The sequence below is a fragment of the Haliotis rufescens genome, unplaced genomic scaffold (assembly GCF_023055435.1).
Source record: "Haliotis rufescens isolate VD_foot unplaced genomic scaffold, xgHalRufe1.0.p SCAF_3, whole genome shotgun sequence".
Lineage (NCBI taxonomy): Eukaryota > Metazoa > Mollusca > Gastropoda > Lepetellida > Haliotidae > Haliotis > Haliotis rufescens.
The window spans coordinates 9,173,668-9,190,778 of record NW_025964001.1 but is presented as its reverse complement, the minus strand read 5'-3'; the positions used below and the strand labels follow the sequence as shown (position 1 = coordinate 9,190,778).

The window sequence follows — 17,111 nt, the reverse complement described above, 5'->3', positions numbered from 1 at the left end:
TGTGTGAATGTTCATATAAATATGTTTGTGTCAAATATTTCTTGTTGATATTGTAAATGGCCCAGCAACCTTTCCATCCGACAAAGTCAACTTACCTCAAATAGCAATGTTTAGTGCACTAACGAAAATAAACCGTTTCTATTTTCATTCAAATGCTGTTAGGAGCTGTCATAAGTACATCCAGTCTTCCACAAGTAGGGTTTTATTGTCGCCGACAGTAGTGGTAAGTCCATCTAGTGCAGTGCGCATTATAGAATGGCAGATTTGATCCATTAAAAAAATGGTTTTCAACACGTAGTAAATAAACTACACCAGAAAGAATAAGCAGGGGAAAACACGTAAATGCGAGACAAAAGAGCCCACAAAACTCAGGACTGCAACTTTAGGGGTAGGGGTGGGGTTATGCCTTAAAAGTTAAGGAATTTTGTTTTTATCCGACATCGAACTTTTGAACTGGTCCCTAACGGTGCTTAATTGTTCCAAAGTGTATGTGTATTACGTCACAGCTGCTGCAGTATTTCATGTGTGTTTAGCCGTTTACTTTTGGTTCTAATGTGAGTAAAATATAAATTTAAATCTGTGTTCTTTACAAATGTCATATGACGAAATTGTATTTACTACTGTGTGAGCTAATGTTTAACTCGCTTATGTTTCACACAAACAATTACTTTAAGCACAACGTATACATACTACAGAAAAAGTCACATATAATCAAGGATGGTTGGAATGCGTGACCTGGTTGATTGTACCTTGATGACGTCCCAGTTTTGAGATGATCATTTGATAACGGGGTGCTTGTTTTATTTTGAATAAAACAAAACTTTTCCTGAAAATGTGGTCCTCGGGTTTTACAGTAAACAAAATATGTTGAATTTTCGGAAAGTTGATTTGTTGTGGTTAACACAATTATATGAATACTCCTTTCAGAGAAAAATAAGTGTATTACTGAGTCCAGCGTTAACCATCACGCACCATTAACATACTTTATTTTATTGTGAAATGGACGTTTTTGGACACCACAGCATCAACAACTATGTAATCTGTTCTGAAATAAATCGGGGCGGTCGGGTAGCCTAGTGGTTACAATGTGTGAAGCCCATTTCGGGTGTCCCCCGCCGTGATATTTATGGAATATTGCTAAAAGCGTCGTAAAACCAAGCTCACTCACTCACTCACACTGAAAAAAATCAATATAACCTTGACCTTTACCCTGTCAAGCTATATCGGAAATGACGATGGCTGTTATCACGCAGGGAACACAGCCGTCCCCTCAGCCAACAGCACAACGGCTTTCCGTGTGTCATGCTGTTATCGAATGTTAGTGTACGTGTGGACCCAACCGAGTTGAAATCAGTAAACTCCCATGCGTTCTTTATCTGCCAACTCTGAAAAAGGGTTGTCATGTTATGTGGAGAGGAGTAATTTATAACAATGTTCACTCAGAATTTACCTGCGTAGTCTACCACCGCTGATACTTTCCAAGTTGGGTGCGAAGACAAACAGAGTACATAAGGTATGGCTGTATGAATGTATCCCCCCATTGCTGATAAGACTTAATTCGTGTACCACGTGTTTTAATGCACGTATCTACATACCTCCTCGTGTATTATAAAGTACAAACAAATCTTAATTTTTATAAGACCACCGTGGTTTAGTGGATGGGGCGTCTGCCCGGAGGGCGCAATGCCAGGGGTACGTTGCCCGGCCGTGTCATACCAAAAGACGTGAAAAGATGGTACTTGTTTTTACCCTGCCTGGCGCTCAACAAGCGGCTAAAACAAGGACTGGTCGGCACGAAGTCAGTAAACTGTGACAGAGTGGGATATCCATGTATCATGGCAGACCCACGCACACAAATATGGACACACATGCATGCAAGTCGCTATATAAGTGCAATAATCTTGAACGCAACGTTAAACCTGAATTCCAGCAAATCCCCCTGGTTGAACAGTTTCTTGCAAATTTCCCTGAAAATCATGAATCGAAAAACAGACCAAATTGTGATGAAAATCAGGTTTTATCATATATACTACCAAAAAATAAGTAAGAATATTTCATAGTGAGTGGTGTTTTGCGCTACTCTTAGCAATATTATAGCCACTTCACAGCTGGGAGCACCAAGAATTGCCACTGTATTCTCTGGTCCATATCTTTATTTTCTGGTCAAGGCTCGATTGTTTGCAGGCCACCGTCGTAAGGCAGGAGTAATGCTGTACGATGTCAGGCAACACTTTTATAGGGTACTGTAATTTATTGTTAAACAATGATTGTAACTGCATTACATTGTTTCTGTTACGATTCAGTAGAAGTTCATTGCATTATATTTTGACAATGATTGGTTGTCAGGAATGTGGTACTATTTAATGTAAGCAGTGGTGAGGATGTTATTATTTTTAGTTGCCCGAATTATCTGTAAACTTCCGGAATAGCTTGTATGGATGTCAAGCGTTATAGAAATATGTGTGATGTTCGAGTGACACTGGACTGGTCTAGCAGTGTGTGGAAAGTGCTGGAAGCTAGTTAGACAAAATAAGTGAATCAAGCGCCCGTCTGTCTCTTCTCACATTTCATCTCACATTACATCAAGACCAGTTTCCTCGAAGATCTTTTTTCATCCTGGTGTTCAGCCTAGGCCTATCTCGGAAGTTTGACCTCTGGCGAGGTGATTATTGTCATTGTCCTTTCCACTCCTCTCACATGTTATACTGATGTTGACTATTGTACAACCACTCTATCGTGTACTGCCATTGTAATTGCATAGATTTGTCAATCTAGTTAATTCTGAAATACGATTGTTGTTTGTAATACATTTGTTGGTTGTTTGTCGGTTCCACACAAAATTCTTTTACTACAGATTCCTGGTTTAACTTATTATTTCTATTTAGGAATCGACACTTCCAACACTCGCATATATATTTTATTGGTGCGAATGGCGGGCGCCACCGGTAGGGCTGGACATGCTTACCCCTTTCGCTGACTGACTTGAATCAATTTTCACCACTATTTTACGTTTTACGTCCAATGGAATCTGTTTCGGCACATAATCGAGACTGGTTATTATCAGGGTTGGACGTTATATATCTATGTATGGAATCGAACCCCGGTATTCAGCGTGACAACCCAACGCGTAAACTGAAAGGCCAAGCTCCGGTCCTACATAGTTTTATCTCAACTTATACTATGTACAATATGTTGTAGGAGTGAGTGAGTGAGTGAGTGAGTTGGGTTTTACGCCGCTTTTAACAGTATTCCAGTTATATCGCGGCGTGTCAGCTTAATGTGGGAGGAAAGCCCGAAGTGATGCAGGTCTTCGACGTTTACCACTTCGGTGAAACCCACGAGCACGGGTATGGTGCTGACAAACCTAGAAACATAATCGGGTTGAACCGGGATTCGAACCCACAATGATAGGTTTCTGGCGTGCCCAAGGGACGCAACTCTGCAGAGCGAATCGCAGCGCCTTAGACGACTGGGCCACCCGTGCCCCATATGTTGTAGGAAAAAACGCACATGACTAAGTCCGTTATCGCGTTTGTTTACAAATGTCACGCTAATATACTGTATGGTTACACCATTGCTGCTACCCTTGTACATGTCGGAGATACCATGATATATGAGTAATCTAAATCGGTTAAAGTGACCTGGACTGTTATCAGATACATAAGTGAACACGGTCACTTAAATTGCGTAGATACCCCTTGTGGCTATTTACAACGAATTAATGTATATCAGTCAAGCCCAAGCACTGCCCATTTGGATGTGCTGCGTAATATAAGAAATGAAAGCTTAATGCAGAGGAAAGGTAAGAGTAAGCTATTATTATACCTCAGTATTTATTTTAGATATAAATCTAGAACAGTCATTGTTGATCTGATAGTATTTAACCTATGATCGTGGAACTGAATCCTCATTCGCTTATTATGTTTCAAGATTTGCCAGCATCATACCATACATGAAGGGCTTCATAAAAGCGGTGAACGTCTAAGACAAACAAGACTACTTACCGTGATATAACTGAAATACTGTTGAAAGCGGGGTTAAAATCAACGCACTCACTCGGATCTAACCACATATTCGTGGATATATTTAACGATTTGTCCAAAACGATTTATTGGCGATAAAGAGACATAGAAGAAATGGGTTATTAAAAGGTAATAAGTGTATAATTCCATGTTATGTACTCGACACAGATACTGGCGGAGTACATATGCGTATATCTGGTTTGTGGTATAACATTGTGGAAGGGCAAGCGGTGTGGCTGTTTAGACGAAAATGATATCGGGGTTTTGTTTGAGGAATTATTATTATTCACAACAGATAATTCAGGAGCACGGTCCCCACAGGGGACCAGTCGTCTAAGTCGCCTTAATACGCTGTGCAGAGTTGTGTCCTTTGTGCACGCCAATAACTTATGATGTTGGGTTCGAATCCCAGTTCGCCCCGATTATGTATCTAGATTTGCTCGTGTGATTAGCCAAAGTGGTAAACGTCTGAGACCATGTGAGGACGCGCTATTTGTTGTCTGGCATCAAACATTTGCCCTGATTTAGAAGCCGGACGGCCTTCAGCATCGTGGTCTTCTGTAACGGGTACACATGGCCGTCGTTAGTTTGTCCCTCTTTCCTCACAGATGGGGCATTTCTAGTTATGAAGCATTTCTAGGTTTGTCAGCACCATATCCGTGCTCGTGGGTTTCACCAAAGGGTAAAGGTCTGAGACCTGCATGAAATAGGGCTCTTCTCCCACATTAAGCTCTCACCCCGTGATAGACTGGAATACTGTTCAAAGCGGCGTTAAACGCAACCCTTCAATCCATATGAAGCTAACAGGCCGGTATTTCGCTTAAATTAGGTTAAAAAGTGCTTAAGCCCAAACATGATAGGATCGTTATTACAGCGCTAGCAAACTTGAGTCGAGGGACCACATAAGATGAGAGATTATATCTGCAGTTGGCTCTATAACATGGAACAAACAGACGATCATGCGAACTAGTGGTTGTGTTACCTACGAGTTCCTCGACGAAAACATTGATGAACCAGGGTTCAAATCCACGCGTGGTCTCTTTAGAACAATGAATCCAATCTCGGACGCCTTGCACGTCCAGACGCAAGTTTAATAATTATGTTTAACTACATTTTTCTACAGGTAAAAACAGCATTAATATTTACATAATACATCAGTCCAATGATCCGGCATGCGCTGTTAACAGAGCAAATACTGTATTGTTTGGTGTTAGACGACAGCACAAATTGCCCGCTATTGTTACGGTTCCTTTAAAAGCAAATTCAGCTATGTAATCATTTATTTCACAGCATATCATCGGGCGGTCGGGTAGCCTAGTGGTTAAAGCGTTAGCTCGTCACGCCGAAGACCCGGGTTCGATTCCCGACATGGGTATAATGTGTGAAGCCCATTTCTGGTGTCCCCCGCCGTGATATTGCTGGAATATTGCTAAAAGCGGCGTAAAACCATACTCACTCACTCACTCACAGCATATCATCATGTATGTGTAAAAAAAAGTCACAAAGAAACATTGGCCACATGTTTACTACTTTGGTGAAACCCACTAGCTTATACAAAGCGTTCGCAGCCTTAAGGTAACCTTAACTCCCATCCTTAGACGTACGACAGTCGTAAAGCTACGATCGCTATGTGGAAGGGTGTGCAGGGTGTGCAATTTAAAACATAATGTGCCACAACTTATATAATTGACGTATCAATATCATCACTTATAACCACCTTGGATGTCATATATTCATTGGGGAGCGTGGAAATTGAAAAACCTCTCGAAACACGATAAACTGGTTCCACTGTTAGTTCGCATAGCTAGCTTAGCGCTTTCAGCCAACAGGGACAAGATAATGAGGTACAAATCTTTACCACTTCCGGTTATAGATGCGCCTGCGTGGCATCCTAAAATAAGTCTTCAAGAAGTCAGCAATTTGACCTTCGTTCGATACCAAGGACCAATGAAAGCTACGCTATGTGTCGTCCAGCCACAGCCCTCGAGAAATCGGCCCCAGCCTGTCTACTCGTTTAGGAACTATGAACCCAGTCAATACTCAGAAGGAGTTTACACTAATATTAATTGATAGATATCAATACCACTTACATTATTTGGAGTCATAGTTAGCAACAGTTACATTTGATTTATTCGTAACTGAAACAAGTATTTCACTAAAATGTTTTGAAACAGTAAAGAAGGGAAATGGACTTCTCAACGTTGACGGAAGTAGCTGGCGTTGTGCGTCCGATGTCAGCCATGTCCTGGGAGGTGGCTTGTGAAAGTGATCGAACCTCGGCCGGCGTCGTCTCCGTGAACGACGTGTCTTACACAGTGACAGAGTGGATGGGGCCGTGGTGGAAGGGTATGTGCTTCAGACAACGTCGGCAACGAAAGGTGCTCAAGAACATCTCAATGCTGCTGGAGAGCGGGAAGATCACAGCCATCATTGGAAGTTCTGGTTTGTGGACTGATTTCATTCAAGTGTCCATTCTGTCTATTCTAAATGTGCGTTTAAGAAAAGCAAGATATTTCTTTGGCGGAGTCAAAGTCATTACAGTTTTTGCCATTCAAATGGATTGTTATTTTCTTTTATGCTTAATTTTAGACTTAAAAGAGACCAATGAAACCGCCTTATCTGTTTCATATTTATATCTGTGCATAAAGATTCAGAGTGACAAAAAACAACTACCCACAAAACTGTATGACAGGAGGGATGATTTCTAATTCCCAATATCAACTTTCCTTTATGTCGATCAATATTCTAGCAGCTCCAGCCATTGGTGCCTACATTTCCAAACGTTGGAGGTACAAGCGATTATACTCTTGCTGAGAAGTGTACAAAGAGTTTTACACGACTGTTTCTTAAAATGATCGACATGTGTAGGGTATTTCAAGTTATGACACAAATGATGTCAGTAACTTAAATGATTGATGCAATTCCCTACTTCGATTTGTACCAAATGTTCCCGTGTTTCGTCAGACGACAAATACGTGACTTTATGTAAGTTTGTATCAGATGCCACCGATGGGGCAGTACACGATAACCTTTTCGTGAACACCTGATATCATCACTACTTGATGGTGATCCAGAAACACATGTTCATGATACAGTGGGAATCGTAAAATGCACTTTTAGCAGATATTTCTTTGGTTTTGGAAAGGTTTTGTCGATTTTATTTAGTTAAACTGATTCCGTATCAACCTACACAATATTTTATGGACGTAAATAAAATGATTTTGAAAATGGTGTAAAATCTCTTTCGTAAATCCCTTTTCTCGGTTCGATTTCTAAAAAAACATAAGCATGTATAATTCCATTGCATCTCTTTCTATTTCAATGAAATAGAAAACAAAATTAATGTTACTACCTTGATAAAATGCTGTTACATCTCGCACAGTACGAATCGTGTCCTTTGTGCCAAGTAATATCTTTTGCAATCTACCCTAAGGATCTGGTAAAACGTCACTGCTTGACGTCATATCCTGTCGTGGAGAGGGAGAAGTGAGTGGGGAGACTCATTTCCGGAACAGGAAGTGTACACGTAGCCTGATGAAGACGTATGCCAGTTACGTCATGCAAGCAGACCGACTACTTCCGAACTTAACTGTCCGAGAGACCCTAAGGTACACGGCGTACCTGAAACTCCCCGGGGGTACCAGCAAGGACGATGTTGAGGCAAAGGTAGATGTAGATCTTGTCTTACTACTTCAGTCTTTTGAGCTCCTTAAAAGATTACCCAACACTATTGCAATTTGACAGAAATTCTGCACCCTTCCCTCATCCTGAAGACGCCATTAATACTGGATTCGTCCTCTTGAGCCCGAAGTGCCTCGCGCTGGCTAGTAGGGGGATTCGTCCACAATGGCTGAATGATGTGGATAAAGCGACGAAATGGGGTTCTGACAAATTCAGATTGAAATATTTAGGTGGCATCGTACCGCGAGTGTTTGAATCTAAGCTGACATTATCACCTACTTGTGTAACTCACTCCAGGTGCAGAAGGTCCTCATGGACATGGGACTTCGTAAAGTAGCCGACAGCCGCATAGGTGGCGCTATCATCAGAGGTATTTCAGGCGGCGAGAAGAGACGTGTTACCATCGCACTGCAGCTTCTCCAGGATCCAGGTAACTATAACGCCTGTTGGGATACCAGGTAATCTATGCTTGTCATTTGATTTTGTTGATGGCGTGTCATCGTATCCCGACGGCAAGGGGCGTTGTTCATAATATCAATGACTGGTTTGCCTGTTTAGAAGCGGCCGCGACCTACCTGGAATATTTATGAATGTGGCAACCATGTAATGTTTAAATATATATTACTGTACGTTCATACTCATGTATGCGCGTCATGTTTCCGCCTGTCCCGTGCCAGTGGAATAAGTATGCATAATAAAATGACAGATTACAAAATGAATGACAATAATCCGGGAAATAATTTCGTTTGTTAGCCAAAAGTAGTTAAGTGTTATTCTTGTTGAAAACATGTCACTAAATGGTTAAGTCATACGTTGTTTATTTTTAAATACGACAACGTGATTCGTTTGGCTTAAAGTGGTTAGGCTGCGCACTACTATTACTCTGGATCCCCGTATGTATTAATTATAGCTAGCGCAATATCCCTTACCGCCAAAAGCCACGTGATAATCAATGGATCGGTGTCTATTCATGTTTTATTCTCAGTTTGCTGGGGAGAAAACTAAATAAGCTTTAAAAAGATTCCGATTAGGCGTCTACCCAAATAAATTTTCTGTAATTATCGCTTTGGGAAACAAAATAAATCTAGCAATCTGGTTGTATAATTTACACATTATTGTTGTTTTATACAATGAGAAGCTCGTGGTTAAGTCTGGGGAGGATGGGTTACCTAGAAGTAAAGTTTGGGCTAGGGACCAGGTTCAAATCCAGACATAGTCACACTTGATGAAGCAACTCTTGGTGTATGGCAAGTAATTTTACTATCCTTTGTCGCACTTGACCATATGATGACAATATTTCACTATTTACGACAGAGATTCTCCTCTTGGACGAGCCAACCACTGGGCTAGACAGCTACACGGCGCGTTACCTTGTGTCCAATCTGGCGGACTTGGCACACAGAGGGAAGATTGTCGTCCTTACCATTCATCAGCCTCGTTCTGACATTTTTAAGCTTCTTGACCATGTCGCCATCTTGTCTCTTGGAGAACTAGCCTACTTTGGGAAAGTAGATGACCTTGTACCGTACTTCACCAACCTAGGGTACCCTTGTCCCAAATACGCCAACCCTCTTGACGAATACAGTAAGTTCTCTCTGTCCTAGACTATAAAACTATATTGGATTACCTTCAGTTCGAGACAAGCGTGGTGTCGATTTTCGACGTTAGTGTCGACCCCGACTCTGCCGGGACCAAAACTTCGTCTTCAACGATTTATCGAGTTAACGACCATCCACTGTAATCGATGACGTAATAGAAATGAAAACAAATTGTTGATTTCGTAGAGACGTATTAATTAAGTCAAATTTATTTTAAATGTAATGAGTCGTGGATGTAGGTATATTTATTTATATGCATTTTCCATTCTTGTTGAGATATATTTTGGGGTATTCATGCGACAATTATTTTACGACATTGACATTTAACATCGTGATGTGCTTAAAAGTTCTATTTTTCATCATGGACTTTTTACGCTGTATTCACTTGGTTTTAGTCAATTATCTGCTAAACATGCGCCATGATGGAAATATTTACAGTTGACAAGTCAAGCGTTGACCGACGAACTCCTGCAAGCGAGGAGTTCACGTACAAACGAGTTCGACGCATTGTGAACGCCTATGCTGAGTCGGAGACGTTCGAAGAAATGAGACACAACATGACCGATTCCGCTGCCCGCTCAGCGATGGTGAAGAGCGGCTACTGGAGAGGCCACACAGGTGCAGGCGCCATGAGAGTACTGCGGGTTTTGCTCAAGTAGGTCACGATAGTGTCTCAGACTTGCTCGGACTGTTTTCTTGTGACAGTGATGCGAATATAAATGTTCATAGAAATGTTGTTTCGTCTTCTTGGGGGGTGAGTGAGTGAGTATGGTTTTACGCCGCTTTTAGCAATATTCCAGCAATATCAAGGCGGGGGACACCAGAAATGGGCTTCACACATTGTACCCATGTCGGGAATCGAACCCGGGTCTTCGGCGTGACGAGCGAACGCTTTGACCACTGGGCTACCCGACCGCCCCCGTCTTCTTGGAGTAAATTATGTTGCATATATATAATTCAGTTTGCATAGTACTTAACGGGTTTTCTAGTTAACCAACTACAATCTGTGTGTCATTATTGAATTATCTACCGCCAATGGGTTTTTGTGCATTCTTATTGGGTATGAGACACAAATGAAACGTAAATGATAGTCATAAGGTTTATATCTTTATTTCGTGTTTCAATATAAAGACACAACTTGAGAAATTGCATTATGCACACATTGCACCCACTTAGAATGTCACTAAAAGGATTTCATCACGGACTGCACTCACTGCACACAGTGGTCAAAGTCTTTGTCTGCTAGCCCATATAAACGCCAGCTGAAGGTCCTTCATTGTGTTGCTCATTTAACCTGAACTGATTTATGACGACTATTACCCCATAGACGGACATTTAGTCTCAGAAGTAAAGTTATCTTATTTAAGAAAATATATATATATATATATATATATATATATATATATATATATATATATATATATATATATATATATTATAAAATTCAAATGGAGCTCAGGTCAATCCTTAATTTCAGGGACTAATCAAATATGCGAAGCTGTAATTTGTTGGAGTTTTCGTAATCTTGTCAATCTTCATTTCTGTTTGCATGCCTCTGCTACTCAGACGGCAGATTTCTGACCACGCCCTGCCACCTCCCTCCTTCCTTGGTATCCCTCCTCTTCCCGGTGTGGCACCAAGACTGTTGCTTTTCTTGTATTTTCCAGCTCTTTGTATATACATGGTGTAATTAATAATGTTAGGGACTTCCAGTTGGTGAACAAAGTAACACATATTTTCCTTACAAGTACAACACGATACCTCTTTCTGATACGGATGGATCTGTTTAATATTAATTTATAGCTAATCCTAAATTATAAAAATACATAAAATATGTTTTATCATTTCTTCACCTTTTATTATCTCGTTGCGCTTATAAACAACAGTTGATTAGTGAGACGAATTTCACGTCAGCTCATTGTGGATTAGTGTCGGGTAGGATTAGCACTTCCAATTCAATAGAGTAGTGACGGCTTACCATCACACTGACTGCTACTCTACTTACCAAGTAAAATTTACAATGTAATATGTCTCTGGGGATCAAAGAAATGTATCTAGATAATAAGTTTTTCTCCTTAAAGGGTACTAGGTGAGGTGAAATGGAGTTTAACGTCGCGTTCAATATTATTGCACTTATATAGCGTCTTAAAGGGTACTACTTATTAGATATAAATGATGATAATTATGTAATGAGCGAGGTTGGTTGGTTGGTTGGTTGTTTTACGCCGCACTCAGCAATATTCCAGCTATATGAATGCGGTCTGTAAAAATAATCGAGTCTTGACCAGACAATCCAGTGATTGACATCATGAGCATCGATCCATGCAATTTGGATACAATGACATGCATCAACCAAGTCCGCAAGCCTGACCACCCGATCCCGTTAGCGAATAGGCAACTGGGCGCCCTAAGCATACAAAAACGTATCAGGACATTTATGTTATTCTCACAAGTACAGTAACATCTCACGAACCAAACCAAGAAGCCAAATCAGGATGAATCTGTGTATTCTGGCACGACTGAGCAATGCAACTACGAACAGCGAATAGACAACTAGGCGCCCTAAGCATACAAACACGCACAAGACATTTATGTTATTCTCATGTACAAGTACATCTCATGAACCCGAGTTTACCCAACAGAACATACATAGCGTCTATCCTTTCCATTTATCATCCAAAACTAGCTCCCACAGGAGATATCGCTTGGATGAGATCAAGCGATATCTACACTGTAGATATCGCTGCAATGGAATTACATCACAATGCTTTGCAGACCATTGTGACGTCACTGGTTACCATCACTAATGGCTCTGCTACTGAAACTGTTTTCAGTACTTTTTACACTGAAGACACACCTAATTACTGTCTACAAATTGAAAAAGTTGAAAGAATGATATTGGACGATAAATAAAATCTCACCCTCGTGTCTTTTGATATCAAAAGACACTCGGGTGAGATTCTCTATGTGTGACACAGCTTCTCCAGCTTGTTAACGGATGTTTTCTTTCAGTCGGATGCATACAAACCTGAGCCGGGACCGGAGCTCCTTTATGTGGCGCCTGACCATGCTGCCCAACTTTGTGTTCTTCGTGGTGATCTTCCTGGGTCGCCTGAAGTACAACCAGGAGAGTGTGCAGGACAGGACGGGGCTGCTGTACCAGTGTATCAGTGTGCCCCCCTGGGTCGCCATCGTCAATGTCGTTGGACTGTGTAAGATGGTCATGGATTCTTTTCAACATACGTGAGTGAGTTGGATTGTACGCTAATATTGCAATATTCCAGCAACATCACGGCGGGGGACACCGATAGTTGGGTCCCGATTATGACCCTTGTTCTGACAACAGTGGGTTGTGCAACTGTCCCTATCAGCACAAGTGTATACGACTTGGTTTAATTAATTTGAATATATGTTCTATAAATTGCATTGACATGGTTGTAAGTTTGAGTTGTATTTTACTAATATCTCAGCGTGTCAGCTCAATGTGTAAAGGGATGTTTGTTTGTTTGTTTGTTTGTTTGCTGTTTAACGCCGCACACAGCAAATATTCCAGCTATATGACGGCGGTCTGTAAAGAATCGAGTCTGGACCAGACAATCCAGTGATTGACATCATGAGCATCGGTCCATGCAATTGGGATACGATGAGATGCATCAACCAAGTCAGCGAGCCTGACCACCCGATCCCGTTAGTCGACTCTTACGACAAGCATAGTCACCTTTTACGGCAAGCATGGGTTTCTGAAGACCTATCCTAACCCGGATCTTCACGGGCCGTAAAGCCATGCAATGTGCTGTAGTGTTCATACGATTGCGTATTATGTAACATCCAAACGTATGTCAGATCAAAATATATACTAACATTTAGATTATTATTTATCATATGCAATAACATTGTATATTTTTATGGATGTACGCTGTTTCAGTTCCTTCTATCCGCGAAGTATACTACAGAGAAAGCAGGGATGGTCTCTATTCGTCCTTCAGCTTCCTGATAGCATACGCCTTGCACGTGCTACCTTTCTGTATAGTCTCCAGTGCTCTATTTGCCACGCTCATATACTGGTCAGTTTCATGTTTGTGATATATACTGGTCAGTTCCGTCTTTGTGATATATACTGGTCAGTTCCGTCTTTGTGATATATACTGGTCGGTGGTTGTACGCCTGGTATATTCCTCTGCACAATAAGCCCATATTTGGTAAACGTCTTAAGATCTGCCTTTCTTCGGGTTTTACTCCTACATCAAGCTGATACGCCGTGAAACCCAGCTCATGCATTTACTCGCTCACTCACTCACTCACTCACTCAATCATTCCCAGCAGATTTATGCTTCAGCTAATTTTTCTTTTAATATCCAATGGAACATGTTTACTGTCACAGGATTCAAGGTATAGTAGTCACCACCCGTCACTCCAACATTTAACAGAGTTCACTTCTCCTTATTAGGCAAAGGAACCTGACCGAGGACCTCAGACAATATCACACTGTATAAATGAAGTGGCGATATTTATAAATTCAAATAACATTTAGAGTAAAATAGATATAAAAGACTTAGTGTCCTTTATGCATAATGTCACTCGTTATAATAATTGCATTTCCATATATGTACGCAATACCTTATCAAAGGCCCTGATGTTGTGTCACCAAGGCCGTTATGACCCAACTGTATTGCATCTCATAATCAGGATATCTGGCATGAACTCTGACCCGGTGTTGTTTGGGGAGTTCCTGGCTGTCATCTTCATCCTTCACTACGGCGGGGAGCTCCTCACAGTGTCCATGATGGGACTCTACTTTGATCCCCAACTCGCCAACAACACCACCGCCCTCATCTGTTCGGCGTCGACTGTACTCGCCTCGGGATTCCTCAGGTAGCCAAAACGTCTCAGTGTTCATTAACTATCTTAGGTATTGTCTCTTTTTGGTTTGTGTAACCTTTTCCACGTGTTAACTATTTCTTGAATATAAGATAGCTTATAATGGGGGGGTCAATAAAAGAAATATGCACAAATGTTGAAAGTGATAAACATTTGGTATATCTTCTTATAACAATACGGGAAACGGATGGGCCCGTTCCACAAAGCGATCGTAGCGCTAAGACTGCCATAGGTCTTTTTTAAAGTGTTGGGGTTACGATCGCCTTAGCGCTACGATCGCTTTGTGGAACGGGACTCTGTTCTATAAGACACGGTAACTAGCTGTGTGGAGTTGCAGTCGTTGACTGCCAGGATCTACTGGTCGCCGGTTGGAATTTCAGATTCCCCTTGATCAGATTCCTTGTTCTGTTAGCATCATACAATTCAAGTAATCACGGTTTCACCTTGTGGTCAACACCTTCGACCCACGACGTTAAAAGATGGTACTTGTTTTTACCCTGTCTGGCGCTCGGCATTAAGGGGCTAAAACAAGGACTACTGTGTCAGTATACTGTGTCTGAGTGGGGTATTCATGTTAAACTGCGGCATGGTATCTCAGTTGCCTAGCACTATAAATCGGCATCAGTCCGGACTAATACAAGCAGCCACACACACGTGCATGCACGTCGCTATATAAGTGCAATAATCTTGGACGCGACGTTAAACCCCATTTCACCTCACCTCACCTCCTGTTTGAGATAATAGAATTCGTTCACACATCAGGACCCTGGACAACCTTCCCGAGCCCCTGAAATGGCTGAGTTGGGGAACCATACAGAAGTATGCCAGTGAAATATTTGTTGCCAACGAGTTTCACAAGCTCAACCTGACGTGTGATGACAGCAGCAAATGTAAGTTGTCACACGGGGAGTGCAGGCTGCAGGAAATATGTGTATGTTTCCTGTAATAGTCTTGTGTTCTGTTCTTTTCCTTTTTAAACGTTTTTATAAAAATAATTTTTGCACACTGTATTATTAACACAATTCACATGTATTATTTACACAGCGATTCGCAAGGCTTATGACATAGCACATGTAGTTGAACAGAATATTGTGGAATTTGTCATGGAAGTAAAGGATAGTAGTTTGATGTTCCAAGACATTTAATTTTTTCAATTCATCAATATAGAATATTTGGAGAAATGGTTTGAGTTTTGATATAAGCCAAAGAGTAAAAGGCATAGATACCAGAAGTTCGCGACTGTTTAAAGATTTTTATTCGAACATTTATATTTGTCAACTTGGTATTTATTGAATATTTCTCGCTTGAGGTAAAAGTTACGTATGGTATTTGACATCCTTGAATCATCCTTCTTATATCCTTACATCCTTCTTATATCCTTATACAATTTTGTGTTTCTTCTATATATTTTTTCATCCGTTCCTTTTATCGGCCGCAATATATTTATTCAAAAAGATATGTACAAGTGTTTCCACGTTTTTGTACATATGATGCGTACTTTGCTTTCATGTATACAATTATTTTTCTTAAAAGATATTTTGTTGGCAATAGATGTATTCTGTTATTGATGATTCCCTGGTATATTGAAACCATTGCTTTGAACTGAAATGAAAACGACGTGGTATGTATGTATTTCTTTCCAGTCTGTTTAACGTTTTGGAACTTAAGTCAAATATTTGAGGAGTATTTGTCTATGGTGTGTCATAAAATATTTTATATCTCTTTTTGCTTGCCACTCATTCTTCAGTTAAGTATGTGGGTATTGTGTATTTTAATATCCCTTTTCTTGTGGTATTTTGTAAATGCTTGCTTTCACAACGCCTGCATAGTCAAGAAACTTCTTAGAGCATGTATGCTGGCCAGTGAAAGTTTTAACATAAAGGAAATGTCATTGTTCGTCTATTAGGCCATGGGCTTTGGGGTAGCCGAGCGGTTAAAGCGTTGGCTCGTCACGCCGAAGACCCGGTTTCGATTCCCAACATGGGTACAATGTACCATAGTCAATCACTCTATTAAGCCATCCGTTAGGTTATTCCCTCAGCCGAGTAGTGTTTTAGTGTACTGATTTTCCACAATGAACACTACTGAGTACATGACACGTACATTGGCTATATGAAACAATCCATCACGGTACGTACATACGACACTGATATTTTGTCTTCAAATGGAAGTCAGCAATATTCCACATCATGCTGATCATAACACAACAGACAATGTCAACTAGCTGTATGTAATAATTCATGCTTGTGTATACATTCCAGTCGTTCCTTGTGTGTTTCCCAACGGAGATCGGTACTTGTCACTCTTCTACCCTGAAGCGTTGGGGCACATCCAGAGAAACTTCGGCGCCATTATGGGGTTCCTTGGTGGATTCTTCGTGTTAGCGTGTGTCACCTACAAGGTTAGAGGTACCCCCAACTTACAATAAACCCTGGATTACCCACCATAGCCATTCTGAGAAACGGATGAAAGGGGTGTATAGAAGAAGTTGGAGTGTTGGAGAAGTGTTGGGAATGTTCGGAAAGCCTTCGAGGAAAACATTAAGCAAACTAGGCTTGTTCCAATCGGCATTCCTACCAAGTTTGATTCAGTTCATTCAAAACCAGCTATGTTCGTGAACAAATTTAAACGTCAATGTCCATCGTTAATGATGTGCCTTATAATACAGACACAATGTCTCAATTTGAGCCAGGTCACAAATCACAACGTTTAGACATGGACAGACTATTGAGGGTGGCAAACAGAACCGCCTCCATGCGCCAATTAAAGAACGCGCTAGTCACATCGGTGTATGCAGCTGGTACAAGCAAGTTAGACTGGGATTTTCTCATTGAATGCATGACCACACGTGCTCATAAGATTAGGTCGAAATGGTTTATTGATTTGTCATTCTTTGCAAGAAAAAACACGAAAAATATTATTTAACATTGCA

General features: G+C 40.9%; 1 protein-coding gene across 3 annotated transcripts; it reads left to right on the top strand.

Annotated features, from left to right (window-relative positions):
* Positions 1 to 1,143: 1,143 nt before the first annotated feature.
* On the top strand, positions 1,144 to 16,910 carry LOC124140912 (ATP-binding cassette sub-family G member 5-like). 3 transcript variants are annotated; one of them, XM_048403682.1, is made up of 11 exons: positions 1,144 to 1,513; positions 6,197 to 6,464; positions 7,456 to 7,688; positions 8,001 to 8,133; positions 9,018 to 9,287; positions 9,740 to 9,956; positions 12,314 to 12,513; positions 13,227 to 13,365; positions 13,988 to 14,173; positions 14,942 to 15,069; positions 16,441 to 16,910. In XM_048403682.1, exons 2-11 carry the CDS (start codon positions 6,209 to 6,211, stop codon positions 16,605 to 16,607), a joined length of 1,929 nt encoding a protein of 642 aa, XP_048259639.1. In that variant the 5' UTR covers positions 1,144 to 1,513; positions 6,197 to 6,208; the 3' UTR covers positions 16,608 to 16,910. The 3 variants fall into 3 exon arrangements, with proteins under 3 accessions (XP_048259639.1, XP_048259640.1, XP_046364697.2); XM_048403683.1 differs by lacking the exon at positions 1,144 to 1,513 and adding an exon at positions 1,546 to 2,240; XM_046508741.2 differs by lacking the exon at positions 1,144 to 1,513 and adding an exon at positions 3,541 to 3,802.
* Positions 16,911 to 17,111: the final 201 nt, after the last annotated feature.

Excerpts from the sequence above, each read along its gene's own strand:
- LOC124140912 (XM_048403682.1), top strand. The coding sequence starts at position 6,209 with ATGGACTTCTCAACGTTGACGGAAGTAGCTGGCGTTGTGCGTCCGATG. Across the intron at positions 8,134-9,017 it reads GCAGCTTCTCCAGGATCCAG|AGATTCTCCTCTTGGACGAG; the intron begins GTAACTATAACG and ends TATTTACGACAG. Across the intron at positions 13,366-13,987 it reads TTTGCCACGCTCATATACTG|GATATCTGGCATGAACTCTG; the intron begins GTCAGTTTCATG and ends TCTCATAATCAG.